The sequence below is a fragment of the Heterodontus francisci genome, chromosome 4, assembly GCF_036365525.1.
Source record: "Heterodontus francisci isolate sHetFra1 chromosome 4, sHetFra1.hap1, whole genome shotgun sequence".
NCBI classification, from domain to species: domain Eukaryota; kingdom Metazoa; phylum Chordata; class Chondrichthyes; order Heterodontiformes; family Heterodontidae; genus Heterodontus; species Heterodontus francisci.
This window is the reverse complement of record NC_090374.1, coordinates 111027883-111051256: the sequence shown is the minus strand read 5'-3', so window position 1 is coordinate 111051256 and position 23374 is coordinate 111027883. Positions and strand designations below refer to the sequence as shown.

The following is a 23374-nucleotide window of genomic DNA, read 5'->3' as shown; positions in this document are numbered from 1 at the left end:
CAGTAAACCTACTGTTGTGCGTGTGGGAAAACTTAAAATTCCTGAAAGTTACCAGGACTTTTTTGTCCCAAAGAAAAGTGACCCCTTAACCCTCGAGTGGGGCAAGCAAGCCCATAGTCACACTCAGGGATACAGGGGCCATCCAATCCCTTCTGCTGGGAAAAGGAATGCCCTTTCTTCCAGAGAGTGCATTGAATGCTAGAGCATGCATCATATTTTGTATGGCGTTGGAGGTCGGTATTTGCCTATACATTTAGATCAGGTGCACCTAGAGACTGTGACCTCCTCTTCACTTGGCCAAACAATATTAATAGCAAGAGGTTTACGAAGGGAACCAATGGTGGCCACAGGAAATGGCGGGAGAGTGGAAAGCTGGTTGGAGAACAGGTTAGTGAAGTTTATCTCAGGTATGGAATATATAATAACATAGGGGAAGGCGATGGCGTAGTGTAATGTCACTGGACGTAATCCAGAGGCCCAGGCTAGTGCTCTGGGCACATGGGTTTGAAACTCACTACAACAGATCATGAAATTTGAATTCAATTAAAAGATCTGGAATTAAAGAAAAAGCTAGTCCAATGGTGACCATGAAACCACTGTCAACTGTTGTAAAACCCCATCTGGTTCACTAATGTCCTTTAGGGAAGGAAATCTGCCATCCTTACCTGGTCTGGCATGCATGTGACTCCAGACCCACAGCAAAGAATAACAATCTGGTTGACTCTTAAACACCCTCTGAAATGGCTAGCAAGCCACTCAGTTCAAGGGCAATTAGGGATGGGCAATAAATGCAGGCCTTGCCAGCGACACCCAAATCCCATGAACGAATAAAAACAAAGCATGTCTGAAAGACCAATGATTCAATTCACCTAACCTTCCACCCATGATCGCTCATAAACATACTCTTACCAGTGTTGAACCTTCTCTTTCATTGACCTAGCCTATTTCTTTGGATTATTACATATATTTCAGCATTATTGACCACTGCACCAATTTCATCTCATCTGCAAACTTACACACCTTGCACAATATTCTGCCCAAAAATTAACAGTATTGCAACAGTATTGTGAAACTCTACTGCCAGCCACTCTGTCACCTCCCCACTTCCTTTGTTATTTAACTTCCAAACATTCACTATTCCAGGCAATTACATTCTATCTGTTCAATAGGCATGCACCTTGTAAATGAGACTGTTAGATGGGAAATTGTCAGCTACCTTCCTGAAATCCAGATAGGTAACCTTCAATGCCTCACTCCATCCAACAGATCTGTGATCACCTCACATAAAAATCCAGAAAATTAGTGAACACAACTTACCCCCCTGACCCTATGCTGGTTCTCTATAAATCAGTCCTTGTCCATATGCTACCCTGCATCAGTCTCCAACATTTCCTCCGCAGTCGTGTTAAAGCTTAAAACAATTATAATTTGATGTCTTGGGAGAGTAGCCAATTCTAATGTGCTTTGAAAGATATCAACGAGGGGATTTTCAATTTTCCCATTCAACTCTACTCGCACCATTGGTGCAAGTTGTTAGGGCCTGAAGGCTTAAGCCATTTAAAGCTAAAATGCCTTCCCTTGTGTTACAGAAGGTTTCCAGTCTGTTCTCTCATTTATAATGGGGAATGAACCAAAAGGGTAACATGGAGTTGGCTTTGATACTTTGGAAGACCAATCCACAAATAATAATGCATATGTGATAGTGAATGCCTAGGTCAGAGCATGCCTGGCAAGTTGTCAACCCATTGGAGGATCAACCCTGGTATGGCAGCAAAAGAGTTAGGAACAATATTCCCTCTAAGCTGCGTGCATGTGCAGCAATGTGTAGCGCAGGGGACAAACTGGCTGTGTACAAGCAAAGCGCTTGACTGACAGCAAAAGAGGACAGCAAGACAGAAGATGAAAGGGGACAGTATAGTACTGGAATCAAACCGAAGGAATCTTGGGCCTGGAGCAGTAACAAATATGCATGCACATGTGGACTTAAAAGAAATAACAGTGATTAAATTCAAGAAAGCTATACAGTAGAACCTGCTTATAGCAATCATGTGAACATACAATTAAAATATAACCACAACCAGTTTCAGCCTATGTGCAGGCTGTCCTTCAATTGTACTGTTCAATACAAGTCAGTTTGGTCACATGGATCAGCTCAAGCTAGTCTGATTTTACTGAACTCCGGTGATGATCTGTGGTGCTACTCATTGATCAGCCACCTAAGGTACCTGGCAGCAATCAGCTGCTTTCTCTCTCCTCACAAGTTTAGTCCCCAGCCAACATGTTGACTGGAACAATGGGTAGGACTAATTAGTAAGTTAAGGATACTGCAGTCTTGATTGGTCTTTAAAGGCACTTTCTTAAATTACATCTTCCAACCTCCAAACTGTGCAATGGTATGAGGAGGGCAAAAGAATAAAAGGTAAACAAAGTTATAGAACTTGGAAGAAAAGGTTAGAATAGATTGAAACATGATTTCTTAGAAAAAAAGTTCTACTAGTGTTAAAAAAAAAAGAACAAGGAATAGCAAAAAGAGAAAATATGGTGAAATAATATCAGATCACAGAATCATGGAATTGTTCCAGCACAGGAGGCAGCAATTCGACCCGTCGTGTCTGTGGTTCTCTGAAAGAGCTATTTACCGAGTGTCACTTCCCTGCCCTCTCCCCTTTTCAGATAACAATCCAATTTCCTCTTAAATGCTTCGATTGAACCTGCCTCCATCACATTCTCCAGTAGCTCATTCCAGACCCTGATCACTCGCGTGAAAAAGTTTTCCTCATGTTGCCATTGCTTCTTTTGCCAATTACCTCAAATCTGTGCTCTCTTATTCGCGATCCTTCCATCAATGGGAACAGTATTTCCCCATCTCCTCTGTCAAACCCTTCATAATTTTGAAAGTCTCTATCGAATTTCCTCTCAATCTTCTCTTCTCCAAGGAAAACAGACCCAACTTCTCCAATCTATCCTTAGAACCATTCTCATGAATCTTTTCTGCACTCTTTCCTATGCCTTCAATTCTTTCCAAGTGTGGTGCCCAGAAATGGAGACAATACTCCAGTTGATAACCACAGATAATGCATTTAATCTTCATGGAAACATTGGTTTAGATTTTTAGTGCAGGCTTAATATTACATCAATAAAACTGTTACTATATTAGCAAATGTGACTCCAGGTGGTATGTTGCCTCCCTGGTGCAAGGGTGAATGATGTGTCAGAGCGGCTTCAGGACATTGTGAAGGGGGAGGGTGAACAGTCAGAGGTCGTGGTTCACATTGGTACCAACGACATAGATAGAAAGAGAGATGAGGTCCTGCAACAAAAATTTAGGGAGCTAGGTAGCAGATTAAAAAGCAGGACCTCAAAGGTTGTAATCTCTGCTTTAGTTTCCTGGATCACTGGGTCTGTTTCTGGCGAAGGTGGGACCCGTACAAGTCAGATGGGTTGCACCTGAACCGGAATGGGACCAACATCCTTGCTGAGAGTTTTGCTAGTGCTGTTGGTTGGGTGGAGGTGGTTTAAACTAATGTGGCAGGGGGATGGGATACAGAGTGGAGGTACAGTAGGGGGTGATGCACAGCCAAATATAGAAGAAGTACTACGTCAGTCTCGAGGATAGAGCAAATATAGACCTGTTCAGGCACAAGCGAATAATGTAAGGCTGGATTGCATCTATTTTAATGCAAGGAGTCTTACAAGTAAGGCAGATTAATTGAGGGTGTTGATTAACACATGGCAATATGATATTATTGCCGTCACACAGACATGGTTGAGGGAAGGGCAGGACTGGCAACTCAATATTCCAGGATATAGAATCTTCAGGCTTGACAGGCAGGGTGGGTGGGGCGGTGTAAAAGAGGAGGTGGCATTGCACTATTGATCAAGGAGTCAATTACTGCAGTAAGGAGGGAAGGTTCTCAGAAGGTTTCTCAAATGAGGTCATATGGGTACAACTTAAAAACAAAAAAAGGGGGCAATCACTTGGCTGGGAGTGTACTACAGGCCTACAAACAGTCAGGAAGAGATAGAGGTGCAATATATAGGCAAATCTCAGAGAGGTGTAAAAATAATAGGGTAATAATAGTAGGGGATTTTAACTTCCCCGATATCAACTGAGATACAAAGAACAGTACAGCACAGGAACAGGCCATTCGGCCCTCCAAGCCTGCGCCGATCTTGATGCCTACCGAAACTAACACCTTCTGCACGTCATGGGCCCATATCCCTCTATTCCGTTCCTATTTATATATTTGTCAAGATGTCTCTTAAACATCACTATCGTATCTGCTTCCACCACCTCCCCTGGCAGCAAATTCCAGGCACTCACCACCCTCTGTGTAAAAAACTTGCCACGCACATCCCCTCTAAACTTTGCCCCTCGCACCTTAAACCTATGTCCCCTAGTAACTGACTCTTCCACCCTGGGAAAAAGCTTCTGACTATCCACTCTGTCCATGCCGCTCATAACTTTGTAAACCTCTATCATGTCGCCCCTCCACCTCCGTCATTCCAGTGAAAACAATCCGAGTTTTTCCAACCTCTCCTCATAGCTAATGCCCTCCAGACCAGGCAACATCCTGGTAAACCTCCTCTGTGCCCTCTCCAAAGCCTCCACGTCCTTCTGGTAGTGTGGCGACCAGAATTGCACGCAATATTCTAAGTGTGGCCTAACTAAGGTTCTGTACAGCTGCAACATGACTTGCCAATTTTTATACTCTATGCCCCGACCGATGAAGGCAAGCATGCCGTATGCCTTCTTGACTACCTTATCCACCTGCGTTGCCAATTTCAGTGACCTGTGGACCTGTACGCCTAGATCTCTCTGCCTGTCAATATTCCTAAGGGTTCTGCCATTTACTGTATACTTCCCACCTGCATTAGACCTTCCAAAATGCATTACCTCACATTTGTCCGGATTAAACTCCATCTGCCATTTCTCCGCCCAAGTCTCCAACCGATCTATATCCTGCTGTATCCTCTGACAATCCTCATCATTATCCGCAACTCCACCAACCTTTGTGTCGTCCGCAAACTTACTAATCAGACCAACTACATTTTCCTCCAAATCATTTATGTATACTACAAACAGCAAAGGTCCCAGCACTGATCCCTGCGGAACACCACTAGTCACATCCCTCCATTCAGAAAAACACCCATCCACTGTTACCCTCTGTCTTCTATGACAGAGCTAGTTCTGTATCCATCTTGCCAGCTCACCTCTGATCCCGTCTGACTTCACCTTTTGCACCAGTCTGCCATGCGGGACCTTGTCAAAGGCTTTACTAAAGTCCATATAGATAACATCCACTGCCCTTCCTCATCAATCATCTTCGACACTTCCTCAAAAAACTCAATCAAATTAGTAAGACACGACCTCCCCTTCACAAAACCATGCTGTCTCTCATTAATAAGTTCATTTGTTTCCAAATGGGTGTAAATCCTGTCCCGAATAATCCTGTCTAATAGTTTCCCTACCACTGACGTAAGGCTCACCGGCCTAAAATTTCCTGGATTATCCTTGCCACCCTTCTTAAACAAAGGCACAACATTGGCTATTCTCCAGTCCTCTGGGACCTCACCTGTAGCGAATGAGGATGCAAAGATTTCTGTCAAGGCCCCAGCAATTTCTTCCCTTGCCTCCCTCAGTATTCTAGGGTAGATCCCATCAGGCCCTGGGGACTTATCTACCTTAATGCTTTGCAAGACACCCAACACCTCCTCCTTTTTGATAATGAGATGGCTGAGACTATCTGCACTCCCTTCCCTAGGCTCATCATCCACCAAGTCCTTCTCCTTGGTGAATACTGATGCAAAGTACTCATTTAGCACCTCACCCATTTCCTCTGGCTCCACGCATAGATTCCCATCTCTGTCCTTGAGTGGGCCAACCCTTTCCCTGGTTACCCTCTTGCTCTTTATCTTTATCTAAGATAGTCTTAGTGCAAAAGGCTTAAAGGGGGCGGCATTCTTAAAGTGCATATAGGAGAGCTTTTTGAGCCTGCATGTAGAAAGCCCTATAAGGGGCGGTACTGCACCTAATCTTATGGAATGAAGCCAGACAAATAGTAGAAGTGTCAGTGGGGGAGCATTTCAGGGATAGTGACCATAACTCCAAGATTTAAGGTAGTTATGGAAAAGGCCAAAGATGGACTGGAAATAAATGTACTGAACTGGGGGAAGGCCGATTTCAATATGATAAAACAGGATTTAGCCAAAGTGGACTGGGAGCAGCTACTTGTAGGAAAGACTACATCAGACCAGTGGGAGTCATTCAAAGAGGAAATAGTGAGAGTTCAGGGCCAACATGTTCCCGTAAAGGTGAAGGGTAAGACCAACAAGTCCAGGGAACCCTGGATGTCAAGCGATACAGAGGATTGGATAAGGAAAAAAAAAAGGAGGCTTATGGCAGATTCAGAGGGCTGAAAACAGCGGAGGCCCTACAGGAATATAGAAAGTGTAGGGGGGGTACTTAAAAAAGTAATTAGGAGAGCGAAGAGAGGGCATGGAAAAACACTGGCGGACAAAATAAAGGAAAATCCCAAGGCGTTGTATAAGTATATTAAGGCCAAGAGAATAACTAGGTAAAGCGTAGGGCCCATTAAGGACCAAAGTGACAATGTGTGTGTGGAGCCGGAGGACGTAGGTGAGGTTTTGGATGATTATTTTTCATCTGTATTCACTGTGGAGAAGGACGATGTAGGTGTAGAGATCAGGGAGGAGGACTGTGATATACTTGAACAAATTAGCATTGAAAGGGAGGAGGTATTAGCAGTTTTAGCGGCCTTAAAAGTCGATAAATCCCCAGGCCCAGATGAGATGTATCCCAGGCTGCTATGTCACAGAGTCACAGAGAGATACAGCACTGAAACAAGCCCTTCAGCCCACCGAGTCTGTGCCGACCATCAACCACCCATTTATACTAATCCTACATTAATCCCTTATTCCCTACCATGTCTCCACCTTCCCTCAATTCTCCTACCACCTACCTACACTTGGGGCAATTTACAATGGCCAATTTACCTATCAACCTGCAAGTCTTTGGCTGTGGGAGGAAACCGGAGCACCCGGCGGAAACCCACGCGGTCACAGGGAGAAACAAAACCAAACAGGCAGTAACCAGAACCAAACCCGGGTTGCTGGAGCTGTGAGGCTGCGGTGCTAACCACTGCGCCACTGTGCCGCCCAGGCATTGTGAGGCAAGGGAGGAGATTGCAGGGGCTCTGACACAAATTTTCAAATCCTCTCTGGCCACAGGAGAAGTGCCACAGGACTGGATGACAGCAAATGTGGTACCATTATTCAAGAAGGTTAGTAGGGATAAACCAGGTAATTACAGGCCAGTGAGTCTATCAGTGGTAGGGAAACTATTGGAAAAATTCTGAGGGACAGGATTAATCTCCACTTGGAGAGGCAGGGATTAATCAGGGATAGTCAGCATGGGTTTGTCAGGGGGGAGATCATGTCCAACCAATTTGACTGAATTTTTTGAGGAGGTGACTAGATGTGTAGATGCCGGTAAAGCAGTTGATGTAGTCTACATGGACTTCAGTAAGGCTTTTGATAAGGTGCTGCATGGGAGATTGGTCAAGAAGGCAAGAGCCCATGGGATCCAGGGTAATTTGGCAAATTGGATCCAAAATTGGCTTAGTGGCAGGAGGAAGCGGGTGATGGTCGAGGGTTGTTTTTGGGATTGGAAGCCTGTGACCAGTGGTGTACCACAGGGATCGGTGATGGAACCCTTGCTGTTTGTAGTGTACATTAATGATTTAGACGTGAATATAGGAGGTATGATCAGTAAGTTCACAGATGACACGAAAATTGGTGGTGTTATAAATAGCGAGGAGGAAAGCCTTAGATTACAGGACAGTATAGATGGGCTGGTAAGATGGGAGGAGCAGTGGCAGATGGAATTTAATTCTGAGAAGTGTGAGGTGATGCATTTTGGGAGGACTAACAAGGCAAGGGAATGGTTGGTAGGACCCTGGGAAGTACAGAGGGTCAAAGGGACCTTGTTGTACTTGTCCATAGATCACTGAAGGCAGCAGCACAGGTAGATAAGGTGGTTAGGAAGGCATATTGGATACTTGCCTTTATTAGCCGAGGCATAGAATATCAGAGCAGGGAGGTTATGATGGAGCTGTATAAAATGCTAGTTAGGCCACAGCTGGAGTACTGTGTACAGTTCTGGTCGCCACACTAGAAGAAGGATGTGATTGCAGTGGGGAGGGTGTGGAGGAGATTCACCAGGATGTTGCCTGGGCTGGAGCATTTCAGCTATGAAGAGAGACTGGATAGGCTAGGGTTGTTTTCCTGAGAGCAGAGAAGGCTGAGGAGGGACCTGATTGAGGTATATAAAATTATGAGGGGCATTGATAGGGTAGATATAAAGAAAAGTTTTCCCTCAGCGGAGGTGTCAATAACCAGGGGGCATAGATTTAAGGTAAGGGACAGGAGGCTTAGAGAGGATTTGAGGAAATTTTTTTCACCCAGAGAGTGGTTGGAATATGGAACACACAGCCTGAAGGGGTGGTAGAGGCAGGAACCCTCATAACATTTAAGAAGCATTTAGATGAGCACTTGAAACGCCATAGCATACAAGGCTACGGGCCAAGTGCTGGAAAATGGGATTAGAATAGATAGGTGCTTGATGGCCAGCTTGGATACGATGGGGCGAAGGGCCTGTGTCTGTGCTGTACAACTCTATGACTCTATGATTTTTCAATGTTAGAATACAAGGCCAGAAACAAAACATCACATCAATGTCAAAATATCAAATTTTCTCATCAGCAAACTGAACTTGGAGGCAGCTGAAATGAACTTCTGTTCTTGTTATTAACGGTATGTTTTGATTTATAAAAGTTGTATCAGTAATATTCTGAATTGAAATATTTATAAAAATGATCATGGTGAATGCACAAACCTTGATCCCAAGTTCCCAAGGTCTAAAATCATCACTGTTCTCAATTTCTAATGGTTCTAGTAGTGGTTCCCATACAGCAAGCATTTCATTATAGTAATGAACCTAGTGGAAAAAATTATTAAATTAATTTCTCAAACATTTAATAGATTTTTCTGTCGGTATTAATGCAATTACAGTTTTATTTAGAACTTTATATTTTGCCTCGTTTTCTTCTCTTCCAACACAGGCAGTAACAATCTCAATAATCTACCCAGCTCCAGAAGAGGTCTCGGTTGACCCAAACGTTTTTTTATTCGATCATGGGATGTTAAGCATTATTGATAAAACGAGCATTCATTGCCCATCCCAAATTGCCCTTTAGAAGGTGGCTTTGAGCCATCTTCTTGAACCACTGCAGTCCATGTGGTGCAAGTGCACCTACAGTGCTGTCAGGGAGGGAGTTCTAGTGAAGTTTGACCCGGCGACAGTGGAGGAATGGCATAGGTTTCCAAGTCAGGATAGTGTGCGAGTTGGAGAGGATGGTGTTCCCATGGGGCCACTCCTTCTTCTAGGAGGTGGAGGTCGCAGGTTTGGAAGGTGCTGTTGAAGGAGCTTAGGCGAGTTGCTGCAGTGCATTTTGTGGATGATACTGCTGCCACTGTGCATAGGTGATGGAGGGTCTGAATGTTTCAGATAACAGATGGGCTGTCAATCAAGCAGGCTGCATTGTCTTGGATCGTATTGAGCTTCGAGTGTTGTTGGAGCTCCACTCATCCAGGCAAACGGAGATATTCTATCACACTCCTGACTTGTAGATGGTGGACAGGTTTTAGTTGTCACGAAGTGTTACTGGCCACAGAATTCCCAGCCTCTGACCTGCCCTTGCAACCACAGTATTTATATGATGGTCCAGTTAAGTATCTCGCCAATGGTAATCCCCAGGATGTTGATAATAAGGGATTCAGCAATGGCAATGCTGTTGAACATCAAGGGGTGATGATTAGGTTCTGTCTTGTTGGAGATGGTCATTGCTTGGCACTTGCGTTGTGCAGATTTTACTTGCCACTTATCAGTCCAAGTCTGAATGTTATCCAGGTCTTGCAGCATGTGGGAATGGACTGCTTCATTATGAGGAGCTGTGAATGGAACTGAACACTGCACAATTGTCAGCAAACATCTCCTGAACTATTGATGGAGGGACAGTCATTGACGACACAGCTGAAGATGCTTGAGCCTCGGACACTGCCCTGCTGAATGCCTGCAACTGCTGTAGAATGTTTTAGTCAATTAGTGGTGTCCATGATTGTGGCATAAAAATCTACGAACAACAAAAAGTTTGGAAGATGTGGGACATGAACACCATTAATCAGCATTGTTCAATAACAGGATTAAACTAATAATTGTTTAAGGTAAGGGACAGGAGGCTTAGAGGGGATTTGAGGAAATTGTCTTGAGCAATAAGTGCCAAGTGGATCATCCTACTTGGCCTATCAAGATTCCCACCAGGCAAGCGTTCAGCCATAAATAAAAACAGAAAATGCTGGAAGTACTCTGCAAGTCTGGCAGCATCTATGGAAAGAGAAACTAAGTTAACGTTTCAGGTCGATGACCTTTCATCAGAAACTCTGACTCCAACTGCTGGTTCTCTCTCCACAGATGCTGCCAGACCTACTGAGTATTTCCAGCATTTTCTGTTTTTATTTCAGATTTCCAACATCTGCAGTATTTTACTTTTGTACAAATGTTCAGCCAACTTGGTTCACTCCACATAAGATTAAGATGTGTTGAGTGAACTGGACAAAGCAAAGGCTATTACAACTTTTTAATGCTGAAACCTGGACACCAGAAATAATTACCTCAAGCTAACTGTTCCAGTGCACCATGATATAGGTACCTATCCAAAACTGAATACTGCCCAGCCCTATCTGTTAAAATATGAATCTAATCCAGTTATTATCTCCGTATCAGCCTCCTCCCCATTATTTATAAAATAGTAAAAGGAGTAATCAATAATGCCATCAATCAGCACCCATTCCCCAGTAACTTATTCATTGGCACTCCATGAAAACCACTTAGCTTGAGACTTCAAAAAAGCTTTTGTTCAGTACAGATGCAAGAGTTGGATACTAGAGAAGAGCTTAGAGTAGCTGCCCTCAACATCAGGGTAACATGCAACATAGAGTATGGCACCAAGCATAACTGAGGTCAATGGAAGGGTTGGGAGGAGCAGTGGGGAAAGAAGCCAAGAGGAAAATATCTCCAGTGGCTGGAGTCACATCTGACACTTAACCTGATTGGATATATATTATTTCCTCACTTTGTAATGTGAAATTCATGGAATCCCCTATTTAACATCATTACCACAAGGACTACAGTGGTTTAAGACTGTCGCCCACTGATACCTTCTTAGTTAAAGTAGGGATAGGCAATAAATTTGGCTTTGCCCACATAACAGTAATTTTGACTAACATTGCCACGGAGGTAGATTCTTCTTCATTCTTCAGATAATATGCATCCTCTCTACACTTTTGGACTTTATCTTAATAATAGGTTTTAGGGAAAGAAGTTGCTGGTCACAATGATGAAAATGTCACTGCAGAGAACACTGCACCAATTAACACAAAAGCAAAATACTGCGGATACCGGAAATCTGAAATGAAAACAGAAAATACTGCAGATATTCAGCAGGTCAGGCAACATCTGTGGAGACAGCAACAAGAGTTAATGTTTCAAGTCTGTCACCTTTTATCAGACCAATTGCACCAATTAATCTGTTCTCAAGATAAACAGAACTAACTTACTGATTAATACCAATGCCCAAAACTACATATATGCAAGGCATGCAGTGACAAATGAGTGAGATTGTGTGTGAGGGGAGAATGCATATCATTCGAATAAAGAAGATGGCCCTATAAAGTATATATATTCCATCTATCCTCATTCCAGAAACTCAACCAGAGGAGCATAGATTTATGAGCGGGGCAAGATGAAATTGCCAAAATAAATATGTTAATTAACTTTAAAATAACACAAGATGGCCCAAATAAAAGATGATTTTAAACCAACAGCCAGAACATGCAAGATCCATCAAATATGACTAACCAACGTAGATAAACATCACTAAACCCAAAACTTCGTCAGTTTTGTTTTTAAAGTTATATTAGTGGCTGTGCAGTGCGAATGCAGTGACAAATCCCCTGATCTGACAATCATTGTTTCCCAACAAGGCCATCAGCAGGCATATTTCTGGGCTTGGATGCAATATTTGGCTTGAAAATGGGCATTAAAATGGAAAATATCAAAGGATAGTAAAAGAATAAATATGATGAAACCTGGCCTTTGACAGATCTTGCGAACAGTGTCCACAGCAGTACCAAAATATGAAGTTGTCAAACAAGAGTTAACAAAAGCTTTTGAGCTGTTGCAGGTCAAATACACAGTCAAATATTGCTAATAAGCATTAGCTTTAGTTCAGTGGTAGCACTCTTGACTCTGAGTCAAAAGAATTTGTGTTCAAATCCTATTTCAGAACTTGAACACATAATCTAGGCTGACACTTCAGTGCAGTACTGAAAGTGTATGGCATTGTTGGAGGTATCACCTTTCGATTGGGATGTTAAACCAAGATCCTGTCTTCCCTTTCAGGTCAACATAACATATCACACAGCATAGTTTGAAGAGGTGAGTTCTCCCAGTGCCCTGGCAAGGATTTATTCCTCAATCAACATATCTAAAATGGATGATCAGATCGTTTATTTCATTGCTGTTTGTGGGAATATGCTATCGTATTTCCAACATTACAACAGTGATTTCACTTCAAAAGCATTTCATTATCTGAAGTGATTTGTAATGGTCAGAGGCCATGAAAAGTGCTATGTAATTGAAATTTCTTTCTTTACCATTTAAAAAAATTGATTTATGGAATGGAATGTGGGCATCACTAGCAAGGTCAGCATTTATTGCCTATCCCCAATTGCCCTTGAAAAGGTGGTCATGAGTCACCTTCTTGAACTGCTGCAGTCCATGTGGTTAAAGTAGACTACAGTGTTGTTAGGCAGGGAGTTCCAGGATTTTGACTCGGCAACAATGGAGAGAAACTTGTAGATGGTGGTGTTCCCATGCGCCTGCTGCCCTGGTCATTCTAGGTGGCAGAGGTCACAGGTTTGGATGGTGCTGTCAAAGAGGCCTCCACGAGTTGCTGCAAGTGCATCTTGTAGATGGTACACACTACCACCAAGATGCACTGGTGGTGGAGGGAGTGAGTGTTCAAGGTGGTGGATGGGGTACCAATCAAGTAGCCTGCTTTATTAATGAGCTTCTTGATGGTCATTGCCTGACATTTGTGTGGTGCTAATGTCACTTGCCATTTATCATCCCAAGCCTGAATGTTGTCCAGGTCTTGCTGCATGCAGGCACGAACTGTGTCATTATATATGAGGATTTGCGAATGGAGTTGATGATGAAGGGAAGGTCATTGATGGAACAACCAAAGATACCTTATTGTGAAGACTGAAGCCATTGTCTTTGGCCCCACTACAAACTTTATTCCCTAGACAGTGACTCTATTCCTTTGCCAGACTATTTGAAACCTTGATGTCATATTTGACCCTAAGATTACATCACTAAAACCGAATATTTCCAGCTCAACGTCTATGCCTGTCTGAGCTCATCTGCTGCTGAAACACTCATCCATGCTCACTGTAATTGATTATTCCAATGCAGTCCTGCTGGCCTCCCATGCTCTACTCTCAGTAAACTTGAGGTCATCCAAGACTCTGCTGCCCTTATCCTAACTTGAACCAAGTTCACCCATTATCCCTGTGCTCACTGACTTAATTTAGCTCCCAGTTAAGCAACACCTCATTTTAAAAATCCTTAACCTTGTTTTCAAGTTCCTTCATGGCCTCGCTCTCCCTATCTTTAATCTCCTTTGGCCCTTAAACCTTCCAAGATATCTGCGCTCCTCCAATTCTGGCCTCTTGAGTTTTGGGAGAATTTAATCATTCCACCATTGACGGCACTGCCTTCAGCTGCCAAGGCCCTAAGCTGTGGAATCCCCTGCCTAAATCTGTCCGCCTCTCTTCCCTCCTTTAAGGCACTCCTTAAATCTACCTTTTTGAGCAAGCTTTTGCTCATTAGCCCTAATAGTTCCTTATGTGGCTTGGTGTTAAATTTTGTTCGATAACGTTCCTGTGAAGTGGCTTGGAACATTTTACAATGTTAAAGGTGCTATATAAATACAAGTTGTTATTGCTGATGTTGAAGATGGCTACGCCTAGGACACTACCCTGCAGAACTCCTGGGATGGAGATGATTGGCCTCCAACAATTACAACCACCTTCCTTTGTGCCAGAGAGCTGCCCTCCCAGATTTCCAGACTTCAATCTTACCAGGGTTCCTTTACACCGCACTCAGTCAAATGCTGCCTTAATATCAAGGGCAGTCACTCACATCTCACCATATTCAGACCAAGACTTTAATGAAGTCTGGAGCCAAGTGGTCCTGGTGGAACCCACAACCAATATAGGTGAGCAGATTTGACCAAATGCCACTTAATAGTGTTGTTGATGTTTAGACTGATGGGGTGTTAATTGGCCAGATTAGATTTCTCCTGCTTTTTATGGACAGGATATGCCTGGACAATTTTCCACTTTGTTGGGTCAGCACCAGTGTTGTAGCCACACTGGAACAACTTGGCTAGAGGCACGCTAGTTTTGGAGCATGTCCATCTTTGAAAGAAGTAAAGAACTTTCATTTATTTAGTACCTGTCACATTGTATGGATGTTGCAAAGGGTTTCACAGGCAACAAATTACTTTTGAAGATTATTTGTTGTTTTGTAATGTTACGACCAGGTGAGAAAGAGGTCTAGGGTTCCCTTTCAGCCTTTATCTGGTCTTCCTGTAACAGGGTTTTATTTTTAGCTCCCCCTTGGTCACCACTTTCCAATTATAAGGTAAAGAAACGAGCACAAACAGGCTTTCTTAGGTTTAAAGAAGAAAGATGAAATATTATTAAACTTAAACCTCTAATTCGGTTAATGCCTACGGATACACGCTGCGCCCCACGCTAGCATGCATACGTGATACTCACATGCAAATAGAGACAGAAAAGAGAAAAATAAAGTGGAAAGGTTTGAGGCAATATCTGAAGAGTCTTTTGTTACGGGTCTTCGAGCTAACTGTAGAGTCCTTGTTTATAGGTAGATCATGCTTTTCGTTGGGGCCTAGTATTCTTCTTAAACCTCGTTGACCGTAGGAGACTTTTCTCTCTTGGGGTTCATGTGTCTTCAGTGGGTTTCAGTTCCGTGAGAAAGAGGTGGGAGCAGACAGGAGGTCTTCTTCAGTCCAGGAACAAAGAGCGTTTTGCCAGTTCAATCACGGTCTCTACAATTTTAAAACTCCCCGTGTTGGCCAGCAGGGTAGTCACATGACCGACTGGTATGACCAGGTCTGTTCTGTGTATTGTATGGGAGCAGGGTATAGCTCCTTTGTTTCAACACTGTCTGCTAATATGCAAAAGTGTCTTTCCAGCCAGGGGCCTGGCAATTACTTGTAACAGGCCTTCTCTTCTTCCCAGCAACAATTTGAAATTTAATGTCCATGTGGCAAAATTAATGTGCCTCATTCTTGGCAGGTGGGGGCCTGCATGACAGTAGTCAAAAGCGACAGCCAATTTGTGAAAATGCCATAAAAAGCAATTGATGATTGATTAATTAATCTGCTTCTTGATGGACCGGGACTTCAGCAGAGCTCCCCTGCTCTGCTTTGACTAGTGGCATGAAATATTTTCTGTTCACCTCTGAACCCCAGTGTAAAGTTTTATCTGAAAGACTGTATTGCCAACAATGCAATATTCTCTTATTCTCCATTTCAAATTATTCCATCACAAGCAATTTGGTCTTTCTTAAATTAACGGTACTAAACAGTGATCCACTCACTTTAAAAAAGATTGAAACCCATCAGATTTCAACTCCTATGATTCATCAGAATTTTCAAATTACAAAAATTCATGTCAGAAATAAAAAAAGTACATACAGTAATAGTACAGATACATGCTTATAAAATAGATCTTTCCATCAAATTCCTACCTCTAAATTAAGGCAACACTGTAGATTAGTGAGTGTGCTCCAGTTTTTCACATCTCCTTTAAAAGTTGACTTTGCCAAAAGCATTGGAACGGTTCTGTGTCCAACACCCGCTTCAAGGGTCAGACAAATAAATTCACACGTCATTTTTAGGTTCTGCCCTGTTGATTCTAATTGTGTTGTTGGGCCATCTTTACTTTCATTATTTTTAGTATTCTCCAAAAACCAGAATTTTAAATCTTTCACATTCTTCTTATTCCAAAAGTCAGGCGGGATTTCACTGTCCTTTTCCTGTGGACTATCAACAGCGGGAGTCAAGGCAGATGTAATTGTAATCACTGTGTTAATAATCACAGGTGACACCTAGGAAATAAGCACATACAGAAACAACCTCAAGTTGTTGAACATGCATTGTTAAATTATTATGCAACTTTAAAATGATACATAGACACTTAGAGCATTTTCTTACTTTCAGCATTAGCGATTTCACTGCCAATTCCAGGAAACTGGGAGAATTAGCAGCTTGCACACTTCGGAAGAACAAACTGCAAGGCTGTAAGACCTATTTTTTTCAATGAAAAATAATTACATTATATATTCAACACTACTATTGCAAATACAGTGGTTCCTGTAATTTTAATTTAGATTGAGCCAAATCAATAGTAATATGTAACTATAATGGCTTTATACATTCCAAAATAAAACGAAAATCAATAATTTTTAAATTAAAATAAACCTAAAATGCAGAAATATACAATACAATTTATGCACAGGTTTATTTAAAAAGTATCACAGATGCAAATTTTACTGTTATGAAAAAATAATTTAATTCATAATTTACATATACCGTAGTAACTTGATTTTTTCTCTTTTCTTTTAGGAATGGGCAGGCCATAACTTTGAGATCTTTAACAGCTGCAGTTATCTGTTGAACTTCTGGATCATTATTAATGTCGGCCTCACACTGTGCTGTCACCACTAGTGATGGAGCATCTGCTCTAGTCAAATCTGCCACAAAGGTAATCTCTGGATTCTGAATGTGAACACAAAGTTCCATTTTGGATATAGTTTGTGATGGCCCTGGAAGAAATAAAAAAAAGAGAAGGAACGTCAAATGCATACCATTTTTGCAAACTTAAAAAAAATCTAAGCACCTGTAATGATCTTCCAAACCTTTTTCTTTTGATGGTGTTACTGTTGGTTTATTCATCTGAACTGTAGAGCCTTGGTTATTTGCCTTGACAAAAAAGTCAGCCACTGTGAGTAGAAATTCCATACTTGCACAAACATAGATATCACGTATAGTTGCATCTAGAAACATGCCTTCTCTTCCTTGTTTGTAGCTGAAGTCAATCATTGCATTCTTTTCAACACCTAATTTCATTTCCACCATTCTGAGGGATATAAAAATCAATATTAACAATTACTATGCATGTGTAAGAAATGAAACAGAAGGAAAAATAAACTTAGGGTTAGTACCCATGTCTCTTTTTCCCATGGCCATTTGGATGTCTGATGTACACAAAGCCCACTTGCTATGTTTAAAGAGCCTCAAATCCAAAGTACTGAAAGATCTACATAGGTAGCATTTCAATTTCAGAAGCAAAATACTGTGGGGATGTTGGAAACTGAAATAAAAACTGAAAATGCTGGAATTCTCAGCAGGTCAGGCAGCATATGTAGAGAGAGAGAAACAGAGCAAATGCTCTGATGAAAAGCCTGAAATGTTAACTCTGTTTCGATCTCCACAGATCCTACATTTCCTGCTAAGCATTTCAAGTTTTTTATTTTAGAATTTCTATTTGCCTGAAATAGAATGCAAATTCTGTTACACAGGAAGATACATTGACAAGAACCGAGACTTACGGACCCTCAGGAGTACATAAGGATACTGTTAGAAATCAACCAGTTACAACTCCTGATTATTAACAAGCTTCCTGTTGCTTAGCCATCCAAAATCATCTGACTCTGCATGTGCATTGGTTTGCAGAGTTCGCTAAAGCAACAGCTTTAGCCCACCAAAATCTGTCAAGGAGCCATCCTGGCTGGTCATTCAATTAAAAGCACCTTGAAGTCCTGCAGGTTTACATGGCTCCCACCAGAGTAGGAGGTTGTGGAATTACTGTTGCCGGTAGAGGAAAAGAATCCACAAGGCGAATACCTGTCTGCTTAGAGAAGAGTACAATGAGCCACGCTTCCAATCCCTATCCTCCATTGGCAAGGGCAATTATAATATCCCAGCTTCCCACAGGTCAGCTGAGATGAAAGAGAACTACAGAAGAGAAGGGGAACGAGGAGTAAGGACATGTCGGAGGGGGCAACAGTGTGGCAAAGGGAGGTGGAATATTTTCTAGGAGATGGAAGACAAGGTCTCTGGCCTTATTATGTAGCATGCACCCATTGACCTACCAGAGGAGGGGCCGATAGAAAGCTAGAACGCAACACCTCCCCAAGAAATGACAATCAACTGGCATTCAAGTGGGTACTTATTTTTTATTCTTTCATGGGACATGGGCATTACTGGCAAGGCCAGCATTTGTTGCTCATCCCAAACTGCCCTCAACAACTGAGTAGCTTGCTAGGCCATTTCATAAGGCAATTAAGAGTCAACCACATTGTTGTGGGTCTGGAGTCACATGTAGGCCAGACCAGGCGAGGACAGTAGATTTCCTTCCTTAAAAGACATTAGTGAACCAGATGGGTTTTTACAACAATCCATGTTAGTTTCATGGCACCATTGCCGAGACTAGCTTTCAATTCCAGATATCTAATCAAATAATTGAATTTAAATACCACCAGCAGCTGTGGTGGGATTTGAAGCAGTGTCCTCAGGGAATTAGCCTGGGCCTCTGAACTACTAGTACAGAGACACTACACCAGGCCAAGCAAATGCTTCAATGTCAGACGAGCTCCCAGGAGGCTGAATCCAGTTTCAGGAAGGGATGGCATGAAGGAAGAGGAAGGTGCTGTCAAAGGTGGTCACAGACTGGCGAGTCAGAGGAGTCAGACTTCACAGAGGCAGGCTTGAATGCTGCTAGTCAGGGAACGATGATGGAGCGGTTGGGGCCCCCGTCTTCATAGTGATGCCAAATTCACCTCTGCAGACTTTAGGTGATAGACTGAAGGATTTGAAAGGGAGGGGAATAGTATTTGAGCATCAGCAACTGTTTATAATGACAGCTAGCATAGGGATCAGGAGGGGAAGCAGGGTGGTCAGTATTTTAGTGCAAATGGGTCAAGGGAGCAGGAGGTGGGATTCATAGATGAGTTGCACTTGGCATGGGCATGAGGGGAGATAGGAAAGAAATCACAGAACAATGTATAAAATAGCATCTTACAGCACAGGAGGCCGCCATTCAGCCAGTTATGCTTGTTCCAGAGCTTTAAAAGAGCTGTCCAACTTAATCCCATATTCCAGCTTTTTCCCCATATCTCTGCAAATGAGTCCTCTTCAAATACATGTCCAACTACCTTTTAAAAGTTCCTATGGAATCTGATTCCACCGCCCTTTCCCGTAGTGTGTTCCAGATCTTACCAACCTACTGTGTGATGAAGTTTCTCCTCATTTCCCATGAGTTCTTTTGCCAATTACTTTAAATCCATGACCTCTGGCTACTGGCCCACTTGTTAGAGGAACTAGTTTCTCCCTGCCTCCTAAATCAAAACCCCTCATCATTTTGAATACTTCTATACCTCTAAACCTTTTCTACTCTAAGGAGAACAATCACAGCATCTCCAATCCCTTCACATAGCTGAACTCCTTCATCATTGGTCATCATCCTGGTAAACATCTTCTGTACCCTCTCCAGAAGCTTGACATCCTTCTTAAAATGCGGTACCTAGAGTTCTACACAATACTCCTACTGAGGCCTAACAAATAGTTTGTAAAGGTTTAGCATTACTTCCTTGGTTTTGTATTCAATGCTCCTACTTACGAAGCCAAGTATTCAATTCACTTTCTTAACCACCTTATCAACTAGCCCTGCCACCTTCAAAGATTTGTGACTACGCATCCCCAGGTTCCTCTGTTCTTACACCAACCACCTCTGCCCGCACCGCCAACCCCACCCCCCCAAACCAGCCCTGAAAATAGTACCATTTAGATTATTCTGCCTCTCCATGCTGTTTTTCTCAAAGTTCATCACTTCACATTTATCCACGTGTCTGTCCATTTCACCAGTTTGTCTATATCCTCAAAAGTCTGCACTATCAAACTCATTACTTAATACGTTGCCAAGTTTTGTATCTTTTGCAAACTTCAAAATTGTAATCCCTGTACCCAAGTTCGGGTCATTTATATATAACTTGAAAAGCAATGGTCTTAATATCGACTCCTGGGGGAACCCACCACATGCTTCTCTCCAGTCAAAAAAACATCGTTCACCTTTACTCTCTGCCTCCTTTCCCAGTTTCACACTCAAGTTACCACTGTCTGTTTAATACCATGCATTTCTATTTTCTGAACAGGTCTGTTATGTGGTACTTTATCAAATGCCTTTTGAAAGTGCATTTTGAAAGTACAATGCATCACCATCAACCCTCTGCTACTTCATCAAAACACTTAATCAGGTTAGTCACACACCATTTGCCTTAACAAACTCACGCTGGTTGTCCCTCATTAACCCATGCTTCTCGAAGTATTAATTTTGTCCTTGACAATGGTCTGCAGTAGCTTTCCGACAATTGCCATTAGACTGATTGGCCTGCAGTTGCCAGGTTTCTCTCTCTCCCCTTTTTTGAACCTGGGTGTAACATTTGCAATCCTCTGAAACCATTCCAATATCCAAGGAGTATTGAAAGATTGTGGTCAGAGCTTCTGCTAGCTCCATCAAAGTTTCCCTCAACAATCTCAGATGCATCTTATGACCAGGTGAATTGTTAACTGAGATTTAGCACCTACTATGTATGCATTTTTATTTTATTCAATATCTCTACTCCTCCCTCCTCTACTCCTGGATTAACTTCATCCACTTTTGTGAAGAAAGATGTAAAGTGCTCATTCAGTTCCTATGCCACAACCTCTGCCTCCACAGATTTCCTCTTTGTCCCGAATCAGCCCCACCATTCCTTGAATTATCTTTTTTTAAAAATAAGTTTAGACAAAATTTTTGCATTTTCTTTTATATTACCTGCTAATCTTTTCTCATTCGCTCTCTTTGCCCTTCTTAAATACTTTTTAAATTTATGCCTGCACTCTGTGTTCTGCCTATGTTTATGATTGTATTCTGATCCTTATTCTGTTTTATTTTAACCTCTACTTCCTTTGTCATCCAAAGAACTTCTAGCGTTGGATGCTCCATCTTTCTTCCTTATATACCAAATATCATTGGTTTGTACCCGAACTATATAGCCTTGATGGCCAGCCATTGTTCATTTACTGTTTTCCTGGTCAATCTTTTTTTCCAGCCTACCTATACTAGATTTCTTCTCAAATCATTGAAATTGGCTCTCGTCCAGTTGGATACTGATTTTCCACTGTCCCCTTACATAACTATTTTAAACCGAATTAAATTAAGATCACTATTGCACTGATGTTCTTCTACTTCATTCCCCAGAACTAGATCCAGTGCTACTTTATTCCGTGTGGGGCTAGAATCATATTGATTAAAAAAGTTCTCCTGTACACACTTCAGGAATTATTCATCCTCTCTATTTTCCTCTGTCTGGATTCGGGTAATTGAAGTCCACTGCTATTATTTAAAAAAAAACATTTTTACAATTCTCAGAAATTTGCCTGCAGATTTAGTCCTCAATCTCTTTCTCACTATTTGGGATCTATAGGGTGGAATTTTGTGCTCACCTTGATAGCAGGTTTGGAGGCAAGGAGAGCATAAAATCATGTGGGAAGTTGGCAGGGGGAGGCGACCCCACCATCATCCCGCCTCCACCAAAATTTAGTCTGCGGCAGGAAGGCCTGTGAACGACCTTGCCGTCCCACCGCCAATTGAGGCCCTTAACTGGGTAATTAACCTCCAATTAAGGGTCTCTTCCCACTGCAGTCGCAATTACCCGTGCGGCGGGCAGCCCTGCAGCATGGGAAGCACACCGCACGAAACCATGCGGCTGCTTCTCAGCTCCGGGGTGGGGGTGTCCCTCATTCAAAAGCACTTAGCGCCTGAACGAGAGACCCGGCATCAGGAAAAAAGTGCCCGCTGATGGTCACCCCACGACCTTGCTGCCAACCCCCCTGGCCACCCATCCCCGCAAGACCCTTCCCGCCCTGACCTACCTTAAGCCTGGTTCCAGCGCCACTCCTCGGTGTCTGGTCGCTGCAGCTACAACAGCAGCCACTGCCTCTGTGAGGCGCTGCAGCTGCCGGCCTCTAATTAGCCAGCAGGTCTGCAAGGCTGGGACTTGCAGCGACGGGGTCCTAAAGCCTATGGAAGGCCTGCCGCTGTCCAGTTAAGTGCCTGAATGGCACTAAATTCAGCGGGCCTTCTCTATAAGAGGGGACGCAAGTATCTCAGCATTGGTTTCCCCTGACATTGAGACCCCTGCCGTTAACATAAAACTCTCCACACAGTAAACACCCAGCAATGTAACAGCATCTTTTCCGTTCCTCAACTCTAACCAAATAGATTCAATTTTGAAACTTCTAGTACAATCAGAGTCAGTGCTAGGACAGGGGAGAGCCTCGGCTTGATGGACAAAGAAAAGGAGCAGGCAGCAGAATGATGGTCTCAATTTTAGTGAAGAGAGTTCCGTGAGCCCTTCACAGTTGCTGTTGGAGAGGCTGAGATAGTAAGAGAAATCTTGGTGGTGGAGACAATCACCACGAATTATCTTTGCTCTTCAGCATGATCCTGGTGTAGTGTGCAGTTTTGATAGAGGAAATCAGCCACATCTGGTAATCAATGGCGAAACTAGTTAGCACAAACTAAGGATGAAGCTATCAGTGGCAATAATCCAAAAATAGTTGGGAGGACTTCCAAAGTGATATGGTATGAATTACATAAAAATTGATTCATCTATATTAAAAGTAAAAGATATTATAGTTAAGGAGGGGAAGTGTGAAGTATCGGATGTGATAAACACAGGGAGAGATGAAGTATTAATGGGATTAGCATCCTTGAAAGTTGATAAATCACCAGGGCCAGAAGAAATGTACCCTGGGCTGTTAAAAGAAGCATGAGAGGAAATAGCAGAGGGTCTGACAATCATTTTCCAGTCCTCACTGGATACAGGTGTGGTGCCAGAGGATGGAGAACTGCTAACGTTGAAACTTCTAGTACAATCAGAGTCAGTGCTAGGACAGGGGAGAGCCTCGGCTCGTTGTACCTCTGTTTAGAAAAGGAGCGAAGAATAGACCGAATAATTACAGGACATTTAGTCCAACCTCAGTAGTGGGCAAATTACTGGAATCTATTCTGAGAGACAGGATAAACTGTCACT

The 23374-nt window shown here is 42.6% G+C and overlaps 1 protein-coding gene across 1 annotated transcript in view; it reads right to left on the bottom strand.

The window, feature by feature from the left end:
• Positions 1–23374, bottom strand: part of vps13a (vacuolar protein sorting 13 homolog A) — a 609759-nt gene that overhangs the window by 255542 nt on the left and 330843 nt on the right. The window contains exons 38-42 of the mRNA XM_068029994.1: positions 17156–17376; positions 16830–17062; positions 16452–16544; positions 15986–16345; positions 8918–9019 (exon numbers count right to left, since the gene is read on the bottom strand). Of these exons, the coding sequence (XP_067886095.1) occupies positions 8918–9019; positions 15986–16345; positions 16452–16544; positions 16830–17062; positions 17156–17376 (1009 nt within the window). The remainder of the gene's footprint in view (positions 1–8917; positions 9020–15985; positions 16346–16451; positions 16545–16829; positions 17063–17155; positions 17377–23374) is intronic.